General features: G+C 41.7%; 1 protein-coding gene across 1 annotated transcript in view; it reads right to left on the minus strand.

Moving 5' to 3' along the window:
• NCKAP5 (NCK associated protein 5) overlaps window positions 1-17,325 on the minus strand; it is a 946,230-nt gene that overhangs the window by 91,992 nt on the left and 836,913 nt on the right. Inside the window, exons 14-15 of the mRNA XM_084893312.1 lie at window positions 16,530-16,707; window positions 7,678-7,756 (exon numbers count right to left, since the gene is read on the minus strand). Coding sequence (XP_084749438.1) covers window positions 7,678-7,756; window positions 16,530-16,707 — 257 coding nt within the window. The remainder of the gene's footprint in view (window positions 1-7,677; window positions 7,757-16,529; window positions 16,708-17,325) is intronic.

Raw genomic sequence — 17,325 nt, forward strand, 5'->3', positions numbered from 1 at the left:
ATAGGATTAGGACACATATGTAATACCTTAATCAATAAAGAAATTAAAAAAAAAGAAAGACGTCACTTTCCCCTTTGCTGGTGAACCCTACCCCTAAGGACAGCGGTTCCCAAACTTTGAGCAGATTGCAATCACCGGGGGATCTCTAGGAAAACACGAATGCTGGCTCCCATCCCTAGACCTGGTGATTTGTTATGGGCGTGATCTGGGCATCAGCATTTTTAGAGGATTCCCCGGTGACTCTGATATGCAGCAAAGTCAGAGTGCCATGGTTATCAATAATAAATGCTCTTAAACTTCAATATCTGACTCACTCACTCTTGTCTTTTCCTTACAGATAAAAACCAACGTTTCCAGCTTCACTAAATATGGGCCCCACCCACTGCTCGGTGCACTCACATATATGCAGATTGCACCTGTTCTTATCTGTGATCATATTGATCAGAATCATCCATTTGCTTTTCTGTCTCCCTACTTGATGCAGTTCATAGAGTGCAGGCACTGTCCTTGGCATCTAACCCAGGGAGTGGCTTATAGAAGATACACAATTTAGTTTTGCTTTTTTAAAACAATTAAAGATTTTTATTGATTTTTTTAGAGAAAAAAGGGAGAGGGAGAGAAACATTGATGTGATAAAGAAACATTGATAGGCCATCTCTTGCATGTCCCCTAAAGGGGATCAAGCCTGCAACCCAACATGTGCCCTGACCTGTAATTGAACTGGTGACCTCTCAGTGCATGGGACAATGCTCAACAAACTGAGCCATGCCAGCAAGGGATGCAATATAGTTTTGTGGAACTGAATAGAACTCAGATCCCTGATGCAATCGGTAAGAACACACATGCTAACTTTGTCTATCTATAATTTTCCCTCCTTTGTGAAAACTTAGAAAAAGGAAGTCATAGACTAGAACTCAGCATGCTTGAAAAACACAGAAACTGCACCAAAGCCTGATCTCAGGAGGGTCTTTGGCCGTTTGAGGAAAACCATCCTGGAGCAATTTGACGGACGGCAGAGCATCAGCCACAAAGGAGTGGAGAAACAAGGAGGGTGACATGTGACCCTCCAAGCACAGGGCTTCATACACAGTAGATACTCGGTGGATATGCATCAAGTAGATAAATAACTATTTCCAGTTCTTGGTCAGAGGCACCACGTGATCCTGTTTCCTTGGGCCTGTCTTCCTAACAGGCAGAGTTCCTAGTTCAGGCTATCTAGATATAAAACTCCCCTTTGGAGTCTGTCACTTGCAATTTTAAACAGGTGAACCCAGTGCAGCCATGGTGGAATTTCCTTGCCCAAGAGTACTTCATCATACCCCTCACCAGATGTCACCTGGTATGTGGAGAAATGCAGAAATCATCATTCTGGGAACTATGAATATGAGATTGCAATGATGTAAAACCACTCTATCCTGTTCCTCACCCAGAGCCATTATTACCTAAGTAGTTTTCGGTTTGGTACCCATGTCAGTAGTCAACAGAACATTATCTGCCCAAGTTGTTACTGAGAACATTTGTACTTTCCACTCACATTGTGTTTTGATCATTAATGGCTCACCCTTCCTACAATTAAGCATAAATATGTCAAAAAAGTTTTAATTTCTAACCTCCCTCCCCATTTTCAAAGTAGGAAAAATTAGTAATACTCTTGAAATAAGACAGCTAATTATCAAGGACTTTGAGTGATTGGCAGCTTCGGTACTGAGAGCCCTGCTGTCCTATTTGTTTTAATTTTGGAGAAATACAAATTCTAGATGCTTTGTATTCCGTAGATTTATTTGAACTCCAAGAACTTGGTGGGTGATCAATTATGTATTTATTCATAAGCATTCTGGTGGCAAACTAATCGGAGTTTAATACGCTTTCTCAAAAAAGTTACTCAAGATTAACTACAATTAGAGAGAGCAGCGAGTGGTGGTTCAGATTGTGCAGGACAGAAGCGAAGCATAAATCATTGAAATTAATTATATCTTTTCCAACAACTCTCCAGATTTATTTGCCTAGGGCGTTCTTAAATGACAGCAAACATTTGTTTGTGTTCCTACAGGGAGACGGTGCTGGAGGGTGGCAGCAGGCTGAGAATGCTGCATGTCTGCTGGCATCCACCCTCCCTCCCCCCAGAGCTCAGAAGACTTCTCTTCCACTTTACTGTACTGGCTGTGTGGCCTCCCACCTGGAGGAAGGTTTCCATCCCACGTGACTAAGCACTGGCTAAAGATCTGTCACCAGGATGGATGGCTCAATTGCTGGGAAGTGTTCCTAAAGACATGAACATATCCTTCCTCCTCCCTTCTTCTTTCCTGCTGGTTGGAAAGTGAATGTAAGGAATGGTTTTTCAACAGCCATCTTGGACCATGAGGTGACCTTGGGATTGAAAGCATGGTAGGCAGAGGGACAAGGTCTGAGAAGCCTGGCACTGTCCTATCAGCCTGACCCACCTGCCTCTGGACTGTCATGTGTGACAGCAAGAATTTCTGTTCTTACTTAAACCGCTGTGCTTGGGGGTTTCTTTCACTCCCAGCTGGTGAGCCCAATGCCACTGGAATGAACAGGCAGGGGAATACAGTCTTGAATTTAAAAACAACTGTGGGCTGGATAATTCAAATTGTGTCATCCATATAAGGATAACAACTACTGGCCACATTGTATTGGGGCTTTAATATAACAGTTCCAGATTCCGCCTGTTCAGATGAGATAAGCACCAAGGTCCTGCTTCTTGTCTCCCATGTAACTGAGGTACATGATTCAAGAGTCTGTGAGACCTATTTTCCCCTGAAGCCCACAGCCACTGACATGTGACCGGTCCAGGCTTTCTTCCTCCTGTGGGTGCAGAGATTGCTGCACTTGTGAGCCATCACTGGACTCAGTGTTCAGGCTCCTTGACAACTATAGCTGTGAGTCTGTCACATGGCTCTCTCCTCCCTCTGTCTCCACCAAACTCCAAACTGGAAGCATTGCTACCATGGATGAGATGCTTTATGGTTGGACTAGAGGCCCAATGCATGAAATTCATGCAAGAATAGGCCTTTCTTCCCCCAGCTACTGGCGCCAGCTTCCCTCCGGCCAGTGGCAGGCACCCAGGGCCAGGCTTCCCTCGCAGCCCCGGCACTGTCTGGAAGGTCGTCCAGTCTAATTAGCATGTTATGCTTTTATTATTATAGATGATAAAAGGTTACAAGAATACATTCTGTGTATCAGAGGCAAAATGGACATTGTACCTCATGATCCAAGTCTCCTCTGATTGGCTCAACATAGATCCATCTCACTTCTTAGCCCTCAGGCAGGCCATTTCTCAAAAGAAGGCTTAAATAACAAACAACATTTCCTCCTGACACTGCTTCTCTGCTTTTCATTGTCTTTCTTCTTCACTGAAGCCAGTGATCTGAATGCCTGAAACTTTAGTTCCCAAGAGTTCCTCTTAGCTAGAGGTAAAATTTTCCTTAAGTCCTTGTTATAATGCAAATATGTGACATGAAAGGGTACCTGTTTAATCCATTACTCCACTGATAGGAGATAGTTTACCATATTAGCTAAATTAAAACAACCTGGGGAAATAAAATAATGTATGGATTATTTAATAAGTGAAAGGGGGGTACTTACTGAGTCCCTATTTACCCCCTGAATAACACATTAGCACTGGCTAAGGCCACCTGGGGAGGGAAGGAGGGTGCCACAAAGATCCCTCAGAGACAATTCCTGGGGTACAGAGGGGAGCACCAAGACAACTCCACACAGCCAGCCAAAGAAGGCGGGAACCTCAGGGCTGACATGTGCATTGTCACACTCTCCTCTGGTGCTGAAAACCACGTGGGTTCTGTCAGGGGAAAGTAGGTATGCACTTTCCACCAAAGGGGGAGAGTAAACAGGTTTCATTCAGCCATGGGACACTGGGACATTTGCCGACTGGGCTATTGGACAGATTGCTTTTTGTAACCCTTTTAGGTTTAGGAAAAATAACATGTATCCTTCACTTCACGAGTCTGCCATGCACTCTTGTTTTCTTGGACATCCCTTGATTCAACTTAGCTTCTTCCTCAAACTCTCCAAAGACATTTTCTCCTCATTATAGGAATTTCCAAATCCTCTGTCTTCATTTAGGGGATTATTTTTGATGCTATCTCTGGCTGATGTTTTTAATATGAGAATGTTATTTAAAGTCCTACTTATCATTTAGTCCTATTTATACTTAGTACTAGGGAATGGGTGCATGAAATTCATGTACTGAGGTGTGTGTGTGTCTGTGTGTGTGTCTCTCAGCCCAGCCTGCATCCTCTCCAATCTGAGACATTCCTCTCACAATCCACAACTTCTGGCTCCCAACTGCTCGCCTCACTGCCTGATTGCCCCTAACTGCTTCTGCCTGCCTGCCTGTTCAACTCCTAACCACTCCCCTGCCAGCCTGATTGACGTCGAACTGCTCCCCTGCCAGCCCATTGCCCCTAATTGCCCAACCCTGCTGGCCTGGTCACCCCTAACTGCCCTCCCCTCCAGGCCTGGTCACCCTCAACTGCCCTTCCTTGCCAGCCTGGTCACCCCAACTACCCTCCCTGCCAGCCCAACTGCCCCTAACTGCCCTCACCTTCTGGCCTAATCACTCCTAACTGCCCTTCCCTGAAGGCCTGGTCACCCCCAACTGCCCTCCCCTGCAGGCCTGGTCCCTCCCAACTGCCTTCCCCTGCAGGCCAGATTGTCCCTAACTTCCCTCCCCTGCAGGCCTTATTCCTCCCCAATTTCTCTCCCTTGAAGACTTGATCACCCCCAACTACCCTCCCTTTCAGGCCTGGTCCCTCCCAACTCCCCTCCCCTGCTGGCCTGATTGCCCACAACTGCCCTCCCTTGCTCGCCATCTTGTGGTGGCCATCTTGTGTGTTGGAGTGATCGTTAATTTGCATATTACCACTTTATTATATAGGATAACATATGGTCTTATAATAGTTAACTACCCAGAAAGCAATTAGAAATATGTTGGTTGTGACCATTTGTGTTAATGCTTCTACTAGACTAGGCTAGTCACTTACTTGTTTCTTATTAATATGGAATTCTTGACATTTATTAGGGTGGTTTAAAAAAAATCTCATTGTATTATTTAAGTTATTTTATAAATTTTGAATTTTAATATAGAGCAGGTTTAATTAACAATATCTTGCCTTAGAATCAACTAATAAAATTTTTATTAACATAATTGTTCTTGAATGAGAGAAATGCAAACATTCAGATCCACACATTCCCTGATTGTTCTTTGTCAAAGACATTAGCTGATACTTGGTTAGAGGAAGAACATGTTTAGATTTGCTTAGTTGCTATGATTGGAAATACTCTATGATTACAAAATATTGTGAGGACATGTGGCAACACTTCATCCAGAGAAAATAAGGACATTGGGATTATCAGAGTGCTAAAAAGTATCTTCTCAGTCCTTCTTGTGGAATAAAGATAAATAACCACTGGAGATGTGGAGTCTCATTCAGCCTTGAAATGGGTGAATTTTTTTAAAGGTCTGTGACGATCTTATTGATTGGTTAACCCAGGAGCCATTCTCAATGCCATTCGTCCTACTACCTCATGCCACAGAGTGTAGAAAGCAACATTCTTTCCCACCATCCTTTGCAGCTGGGATTGGCCTTATGCTGGGTTCTCATCAGTGACATGTAAGGTGGTGTCATGGGAGTGGTTTCTGGAGGAGTTTTTACTCTTCCTTATACTCTGTGCCTTGAATGTGGATAGGGTGGCAGAAATCAACCTACAATCAGGCAACATGCATGAGGACTGAACGCCAGGACTTTGATAACATTGTTAAGCGGCTGTACCTCCTCTGTGCCTTCCTCCACACTTTTAATTAAATAAGATGATTAAATGACTTTATTACTGTAATAGTGGCTAGTTTTGTTGTTGTTATTTGCAGTCATAGCGGTTTATTAACATAGTCCTCCCCCAGCTTAAGGTGCATCTACACTTAGGTGAAGACCAAGCCAGCAATCAGAAATGGGACGAAATTTATGTCCATGAGAGGAATCTAAAGCAGCTTGTGCCAAAGCACGTTAGGCGGGATGGAGGTATGCACGTGGACTACACAGAATGTGTGACCACTGAACACTTGGAATGTGGCTGCTGCAATTCAAGAAGTAAAGCTTTAATTTTCTGTAGTTTTAATTAATTTAAATTGAAATGGAAATAGTTACATGTAGCTACCAGATATAGGGCTGAATAGCACAGATCAAAAGAATGGCTAGACTAATGAAAAAACAAACCAACAAACAAAAAAACCACTGAGATCATGCAGGTCTCTGGGAGAAAATTCAGCCTTTAAGTTTATGTATGTTGTCTTCCAGGCCTAAGAACACTTCGTTATGGAGAAATGATGACTCATGGGGGCTCTTCACGGCGTAGTGTTTGAAGGCTGTTAAACAATATTTAACTTGCTTATTAGCTAACTATGCAGAACTGATACCAATTTAAGCATTTTACATTGACAACTACAATAAAGGCTGTCTTTCTGGAATAATAATCTTATTGAGACTACGCTCATTCAGCTGTTTGTCAAGTCTTTTGTATTCCCAATTACAAATGAAAAGAATAATAATGGTGTGCCCGTCTCATTAAGCTGTAGGAGCATAATAACTCTCTGAGATAAACTGTAAATTACAGTTTGCGAAGACTGCTGGATAGACTAGAAAATCAGCCGGAAAGTGAAGCAATGTGGTGCTAAGAGCAGTGAGATGCTGAGAATTGGCAGCTGAAGGTCCTCCCTTGAAAAGGCAAGAGTGGCAGACACTGACCATGCCAGAACCCAGAAATCCATGGGGCTCTCATGCCCTATGACAGGGGATTCAAGACTGTCTGTCATACCCCAAAATGATTTGCAGAAACGATGTCATCATGCCTTTGTGACTTACATACAGTAAACAGCATGCTTGCATTTATAGCCTTTTAGAGCCTGAGGAAGAACTAATTCTGCAAGTGTGCCTGGTGGCCCAGAGCTGTTAAAGTTATCACCACACCTATCTCCTGGCAAGGATCTGTCACAGACAGCTTCTCTATCACAGTTACTTCTGCCTGCTGAAAACAGGTCAGCAAAGTTCCTGTGGCTGCAAACCTGAGTTCCTTCAAGCTAGGATTATGCATACTTTTAAGAAATAGCTGACAAGCCAAAATTCGGAGACAAGACAATCTATAAACAGGGTTCTAGCAGACATAATAAAGATAATGAGTTGAAAACTTTGGCAAGCCATATGTACTTAATCTCTTTGATTAGTTGGTGTAACAATTATCCAATTTAAAAAGCATTCAACTCAAGAAAGCCGGCACTCCACCCACATTTCTAACAGAGTAGTTGAACAAACTAGAGAAACTGGATCAATTCCAAGTTGATTTTTTTTTCCCTCAGAGAACTATTATTTATACTCAGTATTATGCCATGTTGTATTGACAAGTACTTCTCATCCGTTTGCTTTGCAATTCCTTTACAAACACCTATGTTTCTTCATAAGTTCTGCTTTGATCCACTTATTTTATAGTAGCTTCCAACGTCTAAGAAGATGAAGGTTACCATGTGTGAGAGGTCAAGACTCACTCTTGATTGTGAAGGCATAGACATGGTCTGTGGAAACACATCTTCTGAAAGATCTCATGAAGAAAATATCTCGGCTAATGATGTATCAAGACATAAATTCTTACCTATGATGTGGCTCTGAAATGCAGAATCTACAACTGTATCTTCTTCATCCTCTTTCAGGTTTTCAGTTGTCTCTTTTACCTGCAGCAACAAAAAATTCACTCTAAGTTCTATTTATTATGTTAAGTAGATCCTCTGCCATCCCATCCTCAGAATAAAGCCAGAATATCTAACATGTGAGTATGTTTTATACACACACACACACACACACACACACTGAGTGGCCAGATTATTATGATCTCTGTACGTATAATAAGGCCCAGTGCATGAATTCGTGTATGGGTGGGTCCAGCCAGCCTAGCCAGGGGAAGGGGACATTGGTGGTTGGCCAGCCTGCCTGCTGGTCAAACTCCTGGTCAAGGGGACAATTTGCATATTAGCCTTTTATTATATAGGATATACAATGAGTGGCCAGATTATTATGCGTTCAGAGATCATAATAATCTGGCCACTCAGTGTATGTATATGTGTGTGTGTATCAGAGGCCCCATGCACTAAATTTGTGCAAGAGTAGGCCTTCCTTCGGCTTCCAGCTCCTGCTTCCCTCTGGCACCCAGAACCCAGGCTTCCCTCTGGCACTTGGCACCTGGGCTTCTGTAACAGCCCTGGCTTTGTATGGTAGGTCGTCTGGAAGGATGTCCTGAAGGACATCTGGTCTACTTAGCATATTATGCTTTTATTATTATAGGTATTATATATATATTCTTTCCCTTCCACTTTTCCCTTTTCTATCACTTGGGTTTATTACTAATACAAGTTTTAATTATAAGAGCATATTTTCCAAAATATAACCACAGCTCTGAAAATGAGGATTTATAGGGCACCTAATTCTACATAAGACTTTGGAGATACCAGCTTTGGTTTTTAATACTTAATAAAGTCAGTAACACAGAGCTGTAAGGAAAAATTAAAGTCTAAGGAAATATAATATTCCTCCAGAGTCAGTGACTTCCACTACAAATTTTAATAAGAGTAAAGAAATATACTTAGATAACCTGACCCTTTCCAAGACTATAACTCCCTAAGAAAATGATATATTTTTTTGTTCTTTCCACAATGAAAGATGAAGTGACTATGACATGTGGTCAGTGAACTAGAGCAGCAAGGCATTTATTTAGTGTTCCCAGGTCAAAAACATTTCCCTTATATTTGCGCTGGAATATCCAGATGCTGAATGGCATGGGATCAGATGGAACTCTACAGGGCGTCTACTAACACTACAGTCTTTTACAACTGAGGATTTTGAGATCTAGCATGTTTCCTTAAACATGTTTTAAAAAATATATATTTTATTGATTTTTCATGGAGAGGAAGGGAGAGGAACAAAGAGCCAGAAACATTGATGAGAGAGAAACATCAATCAGCTGCCTCCTGCACTCCCCCCACTGGGGATGTGCCTGCAACCAAAGTACATGCCCTTGACCGGAATCGAACCTGGGACTTTTCAGTCTGCAAGCTGATGCTCTATCCACTGAGCCAAACCATTTTCAGCTCTTAAACATGTTTTAAGTGGCAACACTGGAATTAAAACCCAGGCCAATTACTTCCCAATCTAGCAGCACCAGTAATAAAATCATCTACAACACCAACGAAAATACAAACAGCGGACTACTGAACACTCTGCAGCAGGTGCTCTTCACACCCACGGTCTCACAGGCCTCACGGCAACAGGAGGAGGCGGTGCTACTGTTAGTTCCATTTCAGAGATAAGGACCTTGAAGAAACACACCGAATGAGTGACTGCACAAGTGATGGGACTGAGATTCAAACACAGCAACTCCGGCTTGAGATCGTTGTTTATTTGGGGGTTCTGTTCTATTCTCAAATTTCTGTTTGAGTATAGACTTGGAGTTAGTGTCAAGACAGCTTATGGTCTTTGGTAGAAGGACCCGAAATAGCATTTTTAAAAATACAGCCTAGCCAGTCACCTGGGAAGCCAGTAACAACAACAGGAACTGTGCAATGAGGGTGATTTGGGTTCTGCTCCTGCACATATAAGAGGGTGCTGGTAGATTTGCTCAGGGGCTCGAGTTGAATGCCAAGAAACCCTTAAAGTTATATTCATGATGCCGAAAGTCCTATGGTTGCATCCTGACCTTGAGCTGAGTTTAGCTTTCTACTTTTTTTACCTCCAATTTTTCATATTTAATGCGGTACGAACAATTATTTACATTTTATGACCACAGTTTTAATGTTAGAATGTAATTGGTGCTTAATCTGGGCATGCTGGCAGCCAGAAAATGGCAAACTCAAGAGGGTTTTGTCACTTGAACCGCACCAGCAGAGCTGTTAGGGTGGAATATCCAGCGGCCAGGTTTCCTCACTTTCTTTCCCATCCTGTCCGCTCTGCAGGGACTTCCCTGGGTGTTAGCATCTCCAGAGGAAGAATGTGGGGTAACTGGCTTCCTCCATAGCTGTTTCTAGCAGAGCACATTCAGGAACGGAAGAGAGGAAAAGTGCTCTGAGCATTCCTGAGGCCAACAGGTTACTTATTTGCCTTCTGAGGTTCACCAAGCTCCTGATCCTTTTGTGACATAGCCACCACAAGACCCACTGAAGGAGTCCCCAAACACCATAATTAACAATCCAACAAGAACCATCTACCTTTATTTATAGAAACAGCAAGGAAATCAGTATTTTCAGCACATACCAGTTCTTATGGCAATATGCTCCATGTTTTCCTTCACCTGGTATGTCATGTTCCTTTAGGTGTTTCTAAAGTGACCCATTTTAAACTTAAAGGGGTGCCCTGCTAACTTAGCTGATATGTTGTAGGTGATTCATCTCCATCAGCCTGTAATATTCTAAACCAAAGAATCTAATAATTAGGAGAAGATCCTCATTTTATAGATTAAAAAAAGGCTAGGAGAGGGCTAGTGATCTGTTTCAGGGCACACAGGATTTCAGTTTATTTATTTATTTATTTATTTTAAAAATATATTTTATTGATTTTTTTACAGAGAGGAAGGGAGAGGGATAGAGAGCTAGAAACGTCGACGAGAGAGAAATATCGACCAGCTGCCTCCTGCACACCCCTAACCGGGGATATGCCCGCAACCAATGTACATGCCCTTGACTGGAATCGAACCCAGGACCTTTCAGTCCGCAGACCGACGCTCTACCACTGAGCCAAACCGGCTTCGGCATGATCTCGGTTTTAGCGTGAGCACTTTTTATCCCTGTTCATTGCTGTAACTCAATTTTTCAGTATGCACCATATGGTATTGCCATCCTTTCCAGATCTCCCCAAGAGTTATTATGTTTTTCTTACTGTCTGGCAGTTAGACACTAAGAAAAACATAAGCAGCATTTCAGGTACACATAAACCACACTTATTTAAGAGTAGCAAAAATTTCCACGAGTGCGTGGTGTGTGTGTGTGTGTGTGTGTGTGACTGCCCTGCTTTCCTTCCCTACTGACCTTTCTGTGGAACTTACCCATCATCTCTCTCCAAGCACCATATTTGAGAAAGAAAACAAAAGCCACCTGTCAGCTCCTTGTCAGAACCTTCCAGGGCTTTATGTGCTTACCAGCTAATGCTAAATGTGGTCTGTGGGGATTTATCAGGGAACTGGGCTTGCAGACAAGGCCCCTAGCTCTTTCAGCTCTCCTGGACTAATGACCCATGAGGTGCAGATGACCCCTGACAAGCAATTTTGACTTTGAATCTGATAGACGGAGAACTGACAAAGAAATGTAAAATGGGGGTGTGTCTTAGAATGGCATACCTGTCAACTCTATCCATAACATAGATTTCAATGCCAAGTGGTGAGTGACTAGACAATTCCATTTACCTATGGCAATGAGGGGCATAATTTATGTTGGCAGCAGACTCCTCTTGTTAATTACACTTTTTTCATAGCCAGAAATTAACATAAACTTTCACTCATGGTCACGCAGTGCTGGATGGTGATGAGAGGTTGTGGGCAGCTTTCTGGGGGGAAGGGATTGCCCGCTCCAGATACACAGTTTTCCAGAGACAGGCACAAAAGGAACAACTCCACAGGGCGAGGCATTGCAAAGATGGGAGTGACCACAGAACCAAGTTGTTCGGCTCAGAAAAGAATGGTAGCTGGTGATTTAGAATTTTCTCAGTTATTACTCTACCAGGAACAGATATAAATTGGTAATGTCCCATTTGGTGAAAAGTCGAAGGTGACTCATAGGCAATAACTATGGGATATTTTTGGTTTAAGTTTGTTGTCAGCACGTGGATATCTTCTAATAGTGCATTTCCAACTCTTTTGGGCTCAGTTGTAGTTAAGAACTGTACAAAGACCAGACTATAGCAGGTAACCATTAAGTACCAGGGTGTCCATTACAATGTGTTAATCCCCATCATTAGAAAAGGCAAGGAGGAAGGTACTTACATGGGGAAAAGGAAGAAAATAATTCACCACTGACAAATACTCAAACATCATTTCAGAATTAAACAACTGGGGATGGCCTTCTTTTGGAATTCTGCATATATTTCTTCTCTGAATCATCCTAACATTAAATTGTTTCATAAGAAAATGACATTTGGATGTTAAAGCTCTTTGTAAAGGCAAACAACACAATGAAGCTCAGTGAGACAGGAAGTGATCTTTGGAGGCAGAACTCCTGGAAGGCATTGTCTTTAGAAAAGTTAGTCATTTAGCCGGGACTGGTTTGGCTCAGTGGATAGAGCGTCGGCTTGGGGACTAAAGGGCCCCGGGTTCGATTCCAGTCAAGGGCATGTACCTTGGTTGGGGGCATATCCCCAGTAGGGGGTGTGCAAGAAGCAGCTGATTGATGACTCTCTCTCATTGATGTTTCTAACTCTCTATCTCTCTCCCTTCCTCTCTGTACAAAAATCAATAAAATATATTAAAAAAGAAAAGTTAGTCATTTAGACTACTTTGCAGGAGGAGGGCAAATACACATGCTTCTTATTGACATTAAAACAGCATTTAGAACAGAACTGTTCCATTAAGTATGTTGAAATTATAACATTTTGCAGAAATTTTTATTATAATTTGTATAATTATTGTGCTATTTTATCACCACTGGACATTTTCATGGGATACATTTTGATGTTTTATTAGCAAGTGCTTTTTTTCAGACTATGTGACAGTAGGTGAAGAGAATACTCATAATTTAAATTAAAATACCCATATTAAATTGGCCATCTCTTTCCACTGCATGATGAAGGTACTACTATACTAGTATGGTCTCACTAATTTTGTTACCATTTTTGCTTTGACCACTGACAGCAAGGCTGAAGCTCCCCTTCCTCTGAGACTTCTCCTTCAGAAAATTATCTAAATCTCCTGAAGGAAGGACCCACAACCTGTAGCCAGCAGTGTGCATTTCCTTCTGATTTATTTACTACTGCCGATGCCATCCTTCCCGGGGATGCCTTTTCCCCTCTTACAATGCTTTTATGTAATTTAACTAAAAGTACAAAGTGACATGGCTCCTGTCCAAATTACAGAGAAGTTGGAACTAAGTGGTCTGTGCTAGCATCAATGGGGACATAAGCCTGTAATGAAATATTCAAAAAGAGAAAATTTAATTCAGCAAAGCATGAATGGGAGTTTTACATGTTAGACCAGGGGTCGGCAAATCGTGGCTCTCCAGACACATGTGGCTCTTTGGCCCCTTGAGTATGGCTCTTCCACAAAATACCACATACTCTAATTAAGTTAATAACAATGTACCTACTTATATAGTTAAAGTTTTAAAAATTTGGCTCTCAAAAGAAATTTCAATCGTTGTCCTGTTGATATTTGGCTCTGCTGACTAATGAGTTTGCCGACCCCTGTGTTAGACTATATCTAGCAATCCTGAGAATGAACGTTCAGGTACTAGTGAAGTAAATGGAGGCTGGCTACATCCACGGATTTGCCATATGTATGGAAATAATCCTCTACTATTATCACCGTCAATTAAAATAATTACAATGCCTCCTTACTAAATACAACCTAATTTGTAAATGGCAAGGGATGGTGGAATTATAGGGTTCTGAAACATTGGTTTTATTCAAAAAATAGTGTAATATGTAATGCATTATGTGCAGCTATTTTTTCCATCCAAAATTACTACAAGATGAATTCTTTGCAGCACACTTTAAAACCAGCAGATTAGCCAATTTACCTTGAGCCCTAGTGGGGGGAAGTTCCCCCAAACTCTGAGTTTTAAAAGGTTCATGGGTATTCACATCAATGTGCTGTGGTATTCGAATCCATCTTATTTTTACATCTAATCTCCTTTCTGTATAGGCTGATAACACAGAATAAACAGATTTCACTGCTATTCTTGTACTAGTCCCAAAGGAGACTATGGCAATGTCATTTCTGAAATTACTAATTTTAGCCCAAGCCACAATGATGGTTATGGAGAAGAAATGAAAAATGTTGCATTTAACACTTAAAAAAATGACCAGCTGGCCAACTATACAGGTTAATAATATCCCTCTGTATGGGAAAGCTCCCAGCATGACAATTCGTCTTGCAGCTAACTAGAAAAATTAGCATGCCCCTATTGATTATGTATATTGGGGGAGGGGTCAGGGAATCTTTGCACTGCACAGAAAATAATAAGACTGTTTCTCTCAGATATTCTGGAATGACCAAAGGATACTTATTACTACCCCGTGAAAGGCTACAGACGAGAGAGGACAAGCATGGCAAATCACTTCGGCATCAGGAAGCAATGAGAAAGCAAAAATGAAACCGTGAAAGCAAAACAGAGGGTCTTTGTGTTTTTCTAGGGACTTCTGTACAGCAAGTCTGTACCCTCTGCTGTCAGAACCACATTAAACGGGGCGCAGTTAAACTGAGTGTGCCTGATAAGAGGCTCTGCCGGCTATCACAGTTTTCCATCAGTTGGATTGAATTTCTGGCATATTGCACATTTCCCCACGTCCCATTCTCTCTCCTTCCTTACAGTGACACTACAAGGTCAGCCTCAGATATGCTTATAACTTGTGGTTTTATAATGCAGGGGGCGTCTACATTGTCAAAGAAGAAATGGTACCAAAGGAAGTCAAGAGTAAAAATGGAGAAAAACAGAAGGAAAAGGAAAAAAAAAAAAAAAAAAAAACTTACAGAAAGCATTGTCTCATATGATTCCAGAGTTTGAAAATAAAAGGCCTTGTATCGCTTTAGAGTCAGAGCTACTATGTGCATTTGCCTCAAATTACAGTATGTCAGTGAAATGCTAAGGAACCCTAAACATCAATTAATCATTAAACTAATAATAAATAACTAATAATGCCAATCATAGTTACTTCTAAAATCTCATCTATTTTTAACTACTCTAGAAAAAAAATGTATAATTACTTCATATTTCACGTTTTCCCTATGAAAATGAGAGCATGTATTATCCTTTAAAATCTCTTTTATAAGAGGATAAAAATATACGATACAATCAGTAATTACATGAAGAGATTTTTTTTTGTTTTGTTTAAGTGCTTTAAAACTCATGGAACGAAAGAATGAACATCACAAATCAATTATTCAAGAAAAGAAATAATATAAGGACTGTAAGTGCAGCTTCCCTGGGAAAATGTAAAAATGTTTTTTATTCTTTTCATCCTCACCCAAGGACATACTTTCATTGATTTTAGAGATAGAGGGAGGAGAAGAGAGAGAGAGAGAGAGAGAGAGAGAGAGAGAGAGAGAGAGAGAGAGAGAGAGGGAGAGAGGGAGAGAGAGAGAAACAATGTGAGAAACATCAAACATTGATCAGTTGCACCCCCTCCAGGGCTGGAACCTGCAACCCAGGCATGTGCTCTGACTGGGAATAGAACCCACAGCCTCTAGGGTACAGGACAACGCCCAGCCAACTGAGCCACACCCACCAGGGCTTCTTTTATTATTTTTAAAAAGGAAATGTCACCCTTTGCTCTGGACCTCTCAATTAAAAAACCAAGTGCTAGGAAGTCAAGATTCATAAAGAATATCTTAGTCTTAACACCTATTTGGGTAGAGTGAACTGAACACACCACTTCCAGAAAAATAAGAAATGCTTAAATCATATCGTCAAAATAGTCAATATTCTCTTCAATAGTTAGCACTTTTATTTTATTTATTTATTCATTTATTTTAATATATTTTATTGAGAGGAAAGGAGAGAGATAGAGAGCTAGAATCGTCGATGAGAGAGAAACGTCGATCAGCTGCCTCTTGCACACCCCCTACCGGGGATGTGCCCACAAACAATGTACTTGCCCTTGACCGGGAATCGAACCTGGGACCTTTCAGTCCACAGACCGACGCTCTACCACTGAGCCAAACCAGCTTCAGCAGCACTTTTATTTTTCACAATGATGTTCATTTCCTTTCTGTGTGACTGAAATGCTGGCAATAACCATTCCAACAGAGTCCCAGCACGGGGGTGTAATTTTAAGATGACACCAGCAGCCTCATTTGCCTGCGCTGTGATTACCAGCATTTTGAAAAGGGAGCTGACAGGGAGCCATTTCTCTGTTAGGGTTGCCACCAAGCTTTCTCTCTTTTGTTCTCTTCTGCTTGAACTTTCTCTTTACCCCATAATCTCTTTTTAAAAAATATTTTTTATTGATTTTTTTTTACAGAGTGGAAGGGAGAAGGATAGAGAGCTAGAAACATTGATGAGAGAGAGACATCAACCAGCTGCCTCCTGCACACCCCCCACCGGGGACGTACCCACAACCAATGTACATGCCCTTGACCAGAATCAAACCTGGGACCCTTCAGTCCGCAAGTTGATGCTCTATCCAATGAGCCAAACCGGTTTCGGCTACCCTATAATCTCTGGCCCATATATTTTCATCAGCAAAGAGCAGGAAGAGCCCAACCAGCCTGTCATAGTATCCAACAGATCAAACCAGGAATGGCGGAGCACTTACCAGGGAGCCCTTGGGCATGTCTGCCTCAGCTTTGGCTTTGAGGGTTTTCTTGTGGTTTCCTTGTGAGCTGCTGGAGCCACTGGTGAGGCAGGAGCCCTGGGAGCTGCCCTTTATCACGCTCCTGCAGGAAACATTGCTTGATCCACTTTCTGTCTGTGGAACTGCTCTCTTATCAACTCTGCAGGTAGAAAGGGATTCCTCTGATAAATGACATTGCTCTCCTTCAATCACTCTCCTCTTCCCAGTCCCTTATTGTTTAAAGTAACGGCCTTAGATCGCTCTGTCTTTAACCCTCCCAGTGAGAGTGCTTCCCCATGACCTTGATCAGATCTTTACCTGATATTCCAGGCGTGTGTCACTTTAGATTTGACAATAGAATACTTTATTTTTTATGAGATTGGGGGACAAAAAATAAAAACACTGTAAAGTGATTGCTAACTATATTCCTGGCTTAAGATGGGCAGGAAATGTAATTTCCTCTGGAAGTTTCTAAGTATCCGTTTGCTGGGTACAATCAATGAGATTGGCATACTCTGCGTAGTGCGTTTAATTTGCTTCATTTCATGCCATGTGGGTACATTCATGCTTCCTAGTGTGGGCTGAATTTCTTTCAACCTTGATAAAACTTACCATTCTTTAATTTCAAAGACCATTGGTTTGGTTAACAAAGTAACATGGACTAAATTATCACTTTATTGCTAACTTTTATTTCATTGTTTAAATTCTGGCTAATGTATAAAAGACTGTTATTATGTGCTCCTGCTTGTATGAAAGGCATGCTTGGCTGGCACTTGGT

Source organism: Pipistrellus hanaki (genome assembly GCF_964339955.1).
Source record: "Pipistrellus hanaki genome assembly, chromosome: 8".
NCBI classification, from domain to species: Eukaryota; Metazoa; Chordata; class Mammalia; order Chiroptera; family Vespertilionidae; genus Pipistrellus; species Pipistrellus hanaki.